This window comes from Enhydra lutris, unplaced genomic scaffold, assembly GCF_002288905.1.
Source record: "Enhydra lutris kenyoni isolate GAN:26980312 unplaced genomic scaffold, ASM228890v2 scaffoldscaffold18, whole genome shotgun sequence".
Classification (NCBI taxonomy): Eukaryota; Metazoa; Chordata; class Mammalia; order Carnivora; family Mustelidae; genus Enhydra; species Enhydra lutris.
The window spans coordinates 6,813,602-6,824,895 of NW_019154102.1; the positions used below are offsets into that span (position 1 = coordinate 6,813,602).

Below are 11,294 nucleotides of genomic sequence, written 5' to 3' on the forward strand. Positions count from 1 at the left end.
CTCTTGCACCAATTCTATTCAGTGTCTCTAAATCTTTTTTTTTTTTTTCGACATCTATCTTATTCCGTAGACCCATGTAGAATGTCCTTTCAATTTATCTTTAATTCTACCTGACTTCCTGTTCCTCCATGAAGTCTTTCCTGAATTATAACTGGAAAACTCTTCATCTTTTGAATTCCTAGATAAAATTTATTGTCTCCATACACTTCATTGGCATTGTTTCATGGTATGGGCTTTCTTCTCTCTCTCTCTCTCTCTCTCTTTTTAAAAGATTTGACAGAAAGAGACAGCAAGAGAGGGAACACAAGAACACAAGCAGGGGGAGTGGGAGAGGGAGAAGCAGGCTTCCCGCCGAGCAGGGAACCCGATGCGGGGCTTGATCCCAGGACCCTGGGATCATGACCTGAGGCAAAGGCAGACGCTTAATGACTGAGCCACCCAGGTGCCTCCGTATGGCCTTTCTGATCATTTATATTTTTGGTTATGTCTCAAATCTTTTTCAGGAATTTGCTTTTGTGTTTGGTAGTGCCGTTATCTGCACAGTACCACCTGATATATTTGTAGATTCCTGTTCCCTTAAACACAACAATGAAACCAACTCACATTTTCTTCATTGCTGCAGACAACAACTGCTCATCCAAACCCTGGCACTTCTACTCTTCTTGAGACTTTTCTGCCACTTAGAAGGCTTATTAAAGCTTGAGGTAGTCGAAGAACTAATAAACAATTACATTGAGATCTCAGAAAGGGAAGGACATGCTCCCAATATCATTTGTATCATCCTTTTACAGTCTTTCAGTCACTGAGATTTTGAAATCTCTTCCCACAGGTCAGCGGTGGTCCCAATTTGAAAACGGGCTACTTCAATTTGCAACGACATGGCTGGAACTAGAAGGTATCATGCTAAGCGAAATAAGTCAATCAAAGAAAGACTATCATATGATCTCTGATATGAGGAATTTCAGAGGCAGGTGGGGGGGGTCATAGCGGGTAGGGAGGGAAAATAATGAAACAAGATGGGGTGGGGAGCGAAACAAACCATAAGAGACTCTTAATCTTAGGAAACAAACTGAGGGTTGCTGGGGGTTGGGGGATAGGGTGAGGGTGGCTGCGTTATGAACATCGGGGAGGGTATATGCTATGGTGAGTGCTATGAAATGTGTAAGCCTGATGATTCACAGACCTGTACCGCTGGGGCAAATAATACATTATATGTTAATAAAAAAAAGAAAAAAATGGACTACATCAGAATTCATAATTCAGTTTGGTCAGTTTTAGGAGGAATGCCTCAGGCATCTGACTTTGAAGGCCAAGGCTGGTTGTTTGTGGTGTGAGCACCTCCCCATTTCCAAAATCTGGTTATCCTCAAGTAACTTGGGAGGTAGCTCATGGGAAGGCGCTGGCTCTTAGAGCAGAGTGAGACCACATCCCCCAGCATTTTTCTTAAAGGTGGCAGCACCGCACTCGTTAACAAACAGATTAGAATCCATCTGACCAAAATGGAAAATTGAAGTAGAAAACAAACTTGGGCTTTGGTCAGCTAGCTACAGTAACCTTCAGGGACTGGTGCAGAAGAAATTCTCGAGGTGGTCAACACAGATTGTCTCTACTCTAACTCCACTTCTCTTCACAGATACACACGCACACCGGCCCGCCGCCTCAGTCACTTAGGGAATGCAGGGCGCTGACAAGCAGTCGCCCTTGGTGCGCCTTCCTCTGCACAGCCGGAGAACCGCAACAACCGCGGACGCCGGTAACGGTCTCTCCACGGCCCCCACTGGGCGTGCCGAATTCTGGGACTTGTGGTCCAGCTCCGCGCGCTTTCCGACCCAGCCGGCATTGAAGGGACTACAATTCCCGGGATGCATCGGGGAAGGGGGGGAGACTTGGGCGGGGAGAGAGAGGGGGCGGCCCTAGACTCTAGGGCGTCGCGGTTTCCAAGCGCCGTGATCTCGCCTAGTAACCCGCCGCCGCGGTTCCCGCAAGCGGTGCTGTGGCCCCGCCCCCGGAGCCCAGGCTGAAGGAAGAACCTGTCTCCCGCGGCGCCCCAGTGACGAAGCCCATCTTCGGGTGCGGGAGGCGGGGAACGGAGGGCAGCCAAAGGATTTCGCTCCTCAGTGCGAGATCCGGAACGTGCTGGCGGTGCCCGCTCCGAGCAGAGGTTAGAAGCAGAGAGAGCTGGGCTGCTCTGCGGAAGAGGCTGGCTCGGGTGTGGGAGGAAGGAGTGCAGGACACCGACAGAGAGGCAGTGCGCGCGGGTCTGGCTGTCCCTGGGGGCTGGCATCCCTCGGACCTGCGGCGGCCGAAGACCGAGATGTGTGTGCGCACGTTGCGGAGTGGGATGAGGGGGCATCTCTGTCCCCGTACCCCCGCACCCCCCCCCCCCGCCGCCGGACTGGTGGCTAACCCTTGAGCCCAGGGGTTCCCGTAGGTAGATCAGACCTTCCTGAAGAGGAGTACACGATTTTTTACCACTTGTTAATTAATTTCTTTAGTAGCATTAGTAGGAGCTAGGAGCATTAGTAGGAGCTAGGAGCATTAGTAGGTAGCAATTTCCTGCCTCCAATTGCACTAGTGTCTTGTTTCCTCCAATTCAGAAAAAAATCTTCTACGACGCTTGCTGTTGGAGTTGCTGATTTGTGAGAAATGCTAAGTTCTTTATGTTTTTATTTTTATTTTTTTCCGGCCAAGAGATGTTTCACGGAAGATATGAATTTTGAATTGGGAGCATCTAAAAAATGACCTTTGCATATTCGCCCTGGCTTAATGGGGAAACAGAAAGTATTCTCTCAAATCGTTATCAGCAACCGCCAGAAGCATTTAGGGCATATTTAATATCATTAAGGAAGGAGATGGATCTGGGGGAAACAAGGGGGTCAGTTGACAAAAACAAACAAAAAACTTGGTTTAGTTTGGGGATCATTTTCTTGGTCTGGTGACTTATACAAAAAATCTGTTTCTTTCTTCCTCTCTCTTGCATCCTGGGTATAGACTGTCAGTTTCGGATCCAACGATGGTGATGGCAAAGCTTACCCGGGTTCTCTGTCAAATCAAAGCTGTCACAGAATAAATCCCATTGCCTGCTGCGAAGCCCCCACGCACTGCAAACTTCAGTGAGCGAACTGGGTAATCGGTGTTTGGATATGCAGATGCCTGATCTAAAAGGCGGGGTGACCCCCCCAAGAACCTCTCCTGGGGGCCGAAGCCCGCAGGTGCAGTGAAGCGCGCGTGCGGGTGCTGGCACTCGCGAAGACGCCTTGCCCGGGGAGAGGGAGCCCCGGCGCCCGGCGGGGTCTGGCGGCCGCGCACCGGCGTGTTGTCTCCGGCGGCAGCGGTGGCGGATGATGGTGGCGGCGGGCGCACTGGGCTGTGTCTGTGCGTCGCCGCGGAAATCAGCGCCCGGCGCTGCACACTGAACCTTTGCAGGTCCTCCGCAGCTCGAGTCTTGGCGAGGACAGACCCGGCGCGCAGGGGCCGCGGACCCGCGCGCGGGGGGGCCGGGGGGCGAGTGGGGTCGGCTTATCATGGCGGATCGGACAGCTCCCAGCTGCCAGCTCCGGCTGGAGTGGGTGTACGGGTACCGGGGTCACCAGTGCCGCAACAACCTGTACTACACCGCCGGCAAGGAGGTGGTCTACTTTGTGGCTGGGGTCGGGGTGGTTTACAACACCCGAGAGCACAGCCAAAAATTCTTCTTGGGACACAACGACGACATTATCAGGTAAGGAGGTGGCCTGGGGTCGTGGGGAAGGGTTGGGTGTGGAGACTGGAAGGGTGAGGAGAAGGATGATCAAACGGGCTTTCCTGGAGTCAGATCTGGAGCCCTCTGGAGTAAAGGATTCTCTCTGGAACTCCATGGAATTACAGAAAGGGCTGCTGATTCTAAGGCTAGGGCAGAAAAAAGGTGGGGAGTGCAGGCAGGTGGGGAGGGAGTGATCTCTTCCCTCTTTATTCCTCTGGAAGGCTTTTAAATCTCTAAGGAGTTTGAGTGTCCTGCTGCTTTTTGGGTGTTCATTCCTGCTACAAGTGGAAGGATCCCGGGGAACCATGAAACACTTCTTCTTGCCCTAACTGGGTAAATGTAGGACCAATAATCTGAACAGTGGGTGTCATCTTTGGCAGGCTCCTCAGTAGGTTCCTCAACAAGAAAAATGATTTTAAAAATCTAGAAGAAAATTTCGCTACAGGTAATTTGGAATCTTCATCCCAGATGCTTGAAACTGGAAAATTTCTGCAATGGGTGGGGAGTTTTTACTCTAATATTTCACTTGGCAGTGTTCTAATGCCAAAAACCATATTTATACACTAAATGGATGCTTCCCCAACATCACTGAGGTTGTAAAAGGCTGGCAGCTGCTGGACCACAAAATCCTACCAGTCAGCCCCTGGAATGACCAACATCTGGCAGTGGGTGGCCAAGACTGGTTAGAAAAACACAATTGGATAAATAGCCATGTTAAGGGGCCTTCTCTGTTAAACTGTAGAGGTGCATATTTTGATTCTTGGCCCTGTCCTGTCATCTCTGGACCAGATGCATTTTCCTCCAGCTCTGGTCAGCTGCTTATGTGACCAGACAAGGTGTGGTCCAGATGCTATTCAGCCTTCGGCAGTTAAGGAAGATTTCCATATGGGAGCCTCACCCACAGGGCAAATGACTTGGTGAGGATAGACAACAACTGACAGAGACCATATTTGTGCCTTCCTAACTTGATGTGTCCATTGAAGTAGAACAACTTCTATCATATTTCAGAATATTACCGCTTGTGTTCTAAGTTTGCCTTTCATAATGAAATAAATGGTTATATGGTGTAATGTTAACGGTTTTGATTTCTCCTTGAGGAGAATGATTTAAAAGTCTTGCTCCCCTCTTCTAGTGTTTTGCTTATTCTGCAGTCCCCCCCCCTTTTTTTTCGAGTCCTACAGTCGAAAAATTGTTACAAACTGTAAACTTAATATTTGAAAATACAGTGAGATATATATTTTTTAAAACCTTGACTTTTAGGGCGCCTGGGTGGCTCAGTGGGTTAAGCTGCTGCCTTCGGCTCAGGTCATGATCTCAGGGTCCTGGGATCAAGTCCCGCATCAGGCTCTCTGCTCAGCAGGAAGCCTGCTTCCCTCTCTCTCTCTCTGCCTACCTGTGATCTCTTTCTGTCAAATAAATAAATAAAATCTTTAAAAAAAGAAAAACAAAAACAAAAAAACCTTGACTTTTAGAAATTGAAGATTTTAAATATTAGGAGCTCTGCTATTCCCAAGATTGGGTGGAGCTGACATGTAAAACTTTCTTCCTGTCATATATGAGAAAATTACTTTTTTCTTCGCTCCCCGATACAATGAGGGTTGTGATTGGGGCATCCCACTTGTTTCTGTCCTGGAGATTTTGCTTTTCTAATTGCCAGGCTGATTATTAAAGTCACAGGTGCAAATGATTAAAAGTGACTTGTGAAAAGGTTAGATGTTTAAAAATTTAAACCTATTATGTTTTTGCTCTTTCTTAATGCAGTGCTTTCCATTACACCATCTAAAGATATAGTCCTTTGGGGGAACAGAGAGAGTGGCAATTAAACAGAAAATTCCCTGGGGTTAAATAATATTGTTGTGACAGTTCACTGAACTACTTTGATGGTTTAAACTTCTAATCTTAATTTTTTTTCTCTAATAGGAAAAAGAAATGCACTGTTGAAACTGAAGGGGGGAAAGGGTGGAGTTGCAGTAAACCGCTGTGATGACAGGCAGCTGGACTAGTGGGATTGTGATGATATATGGCTTAGTTAAACACTCAGGCTGGAAGAAAAGGTGAATGAGCTATTTGTATAACTGGTTTGCAGGAAGCCTCAAGTGATGAAAATAAAGAAAACACAATTTAGTTTCTAGTCTATTATGAAGGTGGTTGTATCTTTACACTGAATAGTGGCGTAGTGGTATACCTACCTTCAGAGACTGGAGTTTCCTGCTAAATTTTTTGTGATATTTGGTTAGGTCTGAGTATGTACAGGTGAGCAGAGTTCTTTAATACCCATGTATGTCTTTGCACATAGGAATAAAATTAAGTCCAACAGATTAAAAAACACAAACCACAGATCATTATGTAATTAAGAATTGTAAAAGTAGACTGTTTATGCTGTTATTTTGCCTTATCTTACACATATTTCTTTTTCTGATAAATGCAGGACACAGAGCACATTTGTTTTTAGCTTTAGTGAGACTGCTGAGTGGCATTTCTTTCATTATTTTATTTCCATAAATATATTGAATATTTCAAATTAATATTGTAAATTATTGGGAATCTTTATGTATTAGCTGTGGATATAGACAGGAAAATTATGGTCTTTTATCTTTATGAATTTCAACTCATGTTCCGTTACAATACAGATTTTCCCTTTAACATATTGCAGTTAGCTAGTGAATGAGGAGGTCTATAGCTAAGGTTTCAGTGCAAAAATGTTTTGGATTTTGGGAAATATTATATGATCATTCAAGCTTCTAACTCTGGATTCTGTCAAATGAGATAATGTAAGTAATTGTCTGTTAGCTTTTGCCTTAGCTTGAAAGCTATATTCATAGTGCATATATTTCCTACTGCTTTATTTATTGTGCTACTTTCCCCAGAATATTAACTAGAAAGCAGCCCAACAAATATTGATACTATGCTCCATTTTATAAAACCATGTGATCTTTGAGATCACAATGAACTTTAATAATAATGTAGGATTTGGCAGAGCTCACTAGAGCTTAGCATATATGTCTTCCTGATTTGACAGACTATGTGTTTAAGTCAGGTTTTTTAAAATGTTGATATGTGAAGCACAATGTAATTTATTGGATGTGGAGGCTTAGTTTTATTCTTTTGAATGATTACCCTTCAATACAGATAACAAATTAGAGGATGAAGCCTATTTTTAGCCCTGATAGCATGGTGACAGGACAGGTAAATACTAGAAGCAGTGTTTGCTCTCAGACTAACAGCAGGACTCAAATCAGGCTTAAAGGCAAGGCTGGCAATGGAGACTGGAATATTTACTAACCTGGTTTCTACTTCAATTAGCCGATCATGACACAAATGGAGTAAATGAAAGAAAAGGTCATGAACACATTTTGCTCTCTGTCGTCGCCTCCCTTCCATTTTCAGTGACTCCATTTAAGACATTTATCTCCTTACTCTGGATTGGTATATTGTTTCTGGCTAGTTCCCTGTCTCCATTTTCCTTTTTCTTATTTTTTCACTCTCTATTGTGAGGAAGGTTTTTCTGCAGTACTCTTTCAGGGGAAGGAATTTGTATTGACTTTGACCTTGCACACACTCAGTGATGAACCCCACTGTGCTGTTTATTGGAGTCATCTGAATGAGCGGCTTGGCCACTCAGGGCCTTGTTTATTTGTGAAATGGGGATACTAATACCTAAACTGCAAATTTTAACTTTTGGAAGTAATATATGCCAATAGTTTAGATGGGGGCCTGGGCCTGAGCTGGTATTCAATAACTTCTCGTAGTAGTGATATTAGTAGTATTCCATTAAAAGCACACACTTGCACCATAAACAAAACAGACTGTTGTAGTCCACCAGCTGAAGCTTAAACTCCTTAGCTTTCCATTCCTTCTGGCCCTCACCCACTTTTCTTTCCTTATTTTCCTTTTTTTTTTTTTTAAGCATAAATTGTTTGTTTCCCACTTGCCATATAAAAAGATTACTCTGTTCTTTCCTGCCTCGTACTGGAATGATTTATCTCCCCATCAACCCTTCTTACCAACAAATGGCACAGTGGTGGGTTGTGAGACAGATCTGATTTGAAAACCAGATCTGCCACCAGTTGGGCGACTTGGGCAAATTATTAAACCTCTGTGAGCCTTAGCTATCATCAGTAAAACAGCTTCTCATCTACAAATTGGAGACTTAAAGGTATCTGCCTTGTAGCTTGTGGAGATTACATACAAGGTGCCCCACAGTGTTTGGCAAACAGTGAGTGCCCACCGCAGGGGGCCTGTTTGTTTCTATGCCCTGCATGGCCCCATCTGCTTCAGCTTCACCACTCCCATGAGACCTTATACCATCCTTAGATGAAGGCGTGCCTTGCACTCCTAAAGTTTTGCATCTTTTGTGACCACCGCTGCTCACTTAATACGTATCATTTAGTACTTTCATTCTGAATATTTTCATTTATAAGTGTATATAAATTTTCATTTATAAGTGTATATAAGCTCTTTGAGGATGAGAATAAATTTAATAACCAGAGCCAACATTTCTTGAGTGTAGACCCAACATTTCTTGAGTGTAGCACTTAATGTGCTACAGATTTATCTCATCCATCCTTTTAACAACCTCATGACATTGGTACTGTTATTAGCCCCAGTTTACTGGTGAGGAAACCAGGACATAGAGAGGCTAAAGATCTTGCCCATAGTCACTATTTAGAAGACTATAGATTGGGAATTGGAACCCAACTCTGTCTGATTCTGAAGTCCAAGGTTATTGCTTGACTGTTTTACAAACTCTTTATTTTTCTCAGTCACTGTGGTTCTTACCACTGTGCCTTATTTCTAACCAGAACTTTGTGAGCTTTTTGCTTCTTGTAACTCAGTAATCAGTCTGGTGCTTATCAGTTTATCATGAGTATTTGAAGCCAATTGCTAGAACTCAGTCTGGACGTGGAACCATGTTCAAGTTCACCTCAGGAACATTACCACCTTTGAAACAATGATCAGAAACAATGATCTACTAGAGATATTTTTAAAAAATTAAGTCTCACTTGTGACATGGCTAAAATAATGTGGTGCTGCAAATACCATTGAACTTGTTGAATTTGAAGAGGGGGTCTAACAGCTGTGGTTGGGTCTAGAGTATTGAGTAAACAGGTTCACATGAAGGCCTGGAAATGTGATTTCATATTTTTCAGTCCCTTAATCAGTTTGAATAAGGGAAACATGGGGGTAACTATAAAGAATCAAATTCATATTGGTACCTGTTCTGTACCAAATACATACATACATACATACATATAATCTCATTGCATTTCCCTCTCTCCCATCTCTGCAAAGTAGTCTTCTGGAGTGACTCTGAGAGGGAAAAGGCTCTGAGAAGAAAAGAGATTTAAGCAAAGTTACTTGGTAGTACCATTGACTATTCATTCGATCCTTTTCATTTGCAGAGTATGAAGTGAAAGGCTTTGATGAAGCTTATGATCTGTTGTAAATAATCTTATTATTGTTATTCTTATTAACAAACTATAGTCTGGTGATTTTTAAAAAAGATTTTATTTATTCATCAGAAAGAGAGAGAGGAGAGATAGAGATGCACAAGCACAGGCTGCAGCAGGCAGAAGGAGAAGCAGGCTCCCCACTGAGCAGGGAGCCAGATGTGGGGCTTGATCTCAGGACTCTGAGATCATGACCTGAGTCAAAGGCAGGTAGATGCTTAAGTGACTGAGTCACCCAGGCATCCCTATTTGGTGATTTTTATTAAGATTTATTTATTCCCTAAATTGAGAACATTTTACTTGTTTATTCATCAAAACCTCATTTGCTCTCTAGAAGATACAAGTGCAGGGAATGCAGCACTTGCCTCTATTCTGGTGGAGGCCAACAATGAATGAATGAGAAGGCACAGGTTGTAAAAAGTACTGAGAGAGGAACGATCATAGAGAGGAACTGGGTTGGTGGGAGCTACCTGCCATAGGATTCCAGAGCAGCTCTCTAGGGAAATGGCATTTAATAAGCTGAGACCTGAAGGATGAGAAGGGGTAGGGTAAGTGAAGCTGGCATGGCAGGGGAGAGGTTACATGTGAAAGCACCAGGGTGAGGAGGAATTTGGTGTGCCCAGAATTCTGGTGTAGATACCCAGAGAAAAACCAAGGTCATTGTAATTCTCATCGAGGTCATTAATGCCTCGGGGGTCTTGGTACCATATGTTCTAGATTTCCCTAGACAGTCACAAATATACCATTCAATTATTGTTATAAACTTGTTCTTATCATATTGTGGGTCTCTTGTTTTTAATTCAGAATATATGACCATGTGTGTGTGTGTTTTTTAAAGATTTTATTTATTTATTTGACAGACAGAGATCACAAGTACGCAGAGAGGCAGGCAGAGAGAGAGGAAGAAGCAGACTCCCCGCTGAGCAGAGAGCCCGATGTGGGGCTCGATCCCAAAACCCTGGGATTATGACCTGAGCCGAAGGCAGAGGCTTTAACCCACTGAGCCACCCAGGCATCCCTGTATGACCATGTTTTTATTTAGAAAAAGTGGTTACTATATAATGGGTCATTGTTTGAAAACATGGTACTGGAATATACTCTCTTACAAAGAATGATATTGGCCCCACAGCCAACAGTCAGTCAGAATGTAGGTTATACTGTGGTAAATGAAAAACTGTTCCATGGCCGCATTTCTAAGCAGAGCTGTCCTAAGGCCTCTTCTACCCACAAGGATTTGGATATGAACACTTTGGCAATATAGGTGACATTCTTGCCACCAAAAAAAGGAAGCTGCTGGGAAGGCTGACTTGCTGGCTTTGCTTCTGGGACTTTCTCTTCCTGAAATCACATAGAAATCCATCCTTAAGCCACCAAACTACACATCTTCAACAGTCAGGCTTCTCTTGTAGTTTTAGCCCGAATCTGTCATATGTGGATTGGTCTTAAGTGTAATTAAAGTGTTTGAGAGCAGATATTTATTCTCACATATCATTGTTCTTAGGAGTCACCTGAGCACATGCTAAAATCTAGCTTCTAAGTCAGTAAGTCTGCTTTGAGGCCTCACAATGTGCATTTCTAACCAGCTCCCAAGTAATGCTAATGATTTTGGTCATAGGCCACAGCAAGATTTTAGGGACCTCACTACTATGTTTCAGAGCTCAGTGAACCAGTGTTTTTTTTCAACCCGGATGAGATTGCTATAACTAAATAAACTTTTAATAATATATATGGTCTATACATTTACTAAATTCTTAAATTAACAGATTTTTTTTTCACTAAGATGGTACCTAGCCCTTTGTTCTAAATGTTCCAGAAAGAACCAAGCAGGCACTGATTGGAACAAGTTAAGGAGATGGTGAGCTTGTCCCTGTGAATAGTGGAAGAGATGTCCAAAGCCTTTGTGTAGGCATGTGTTTTCTAGTATCTTGAGGGTATACCTAGGAGTGGACTTGCTGAATCATATGGTAACTGTGTTTAACTTTTTGAAGTACTGCTGAATTGTTTTCCAAAGCAATGTATAATCCTACCACCAATATCTGAGAGTGCCATCTCCTCTGCAGCCTTGCCAACAGTCGTTGTGTTCTGTCTTTTTTTTTTTTTTT

The 11,294-nt window shown here is 43.5% G+C and overlaps 1 protein-coding gene across 2 annotated transcripts in view; it reads left to right on the plus strand.

Moving 5' to 3' along the window:
* The first annotated feature begins 3,524 nt into the window (after positions 1–3,524).
* Positions 3,525–11,294, plus strand: part of LOC111148192 (echinoderm microtubule associated protein like 6) — a 272,095-nt gene continuing 264,325 nt past the window's right edge. For both annotated transcript variants that reach the window (XM_022504656.1, XM_022504657.1), the window contains exon 1: positions 3,525–3,721. In XM_022504656.1, the coding sequence (XP_022360364.1) occupies positions 3,525–3,721 (197 nt within the window). The remainder of the gene's footprint in view (positions 3,722–11,294) is intronic.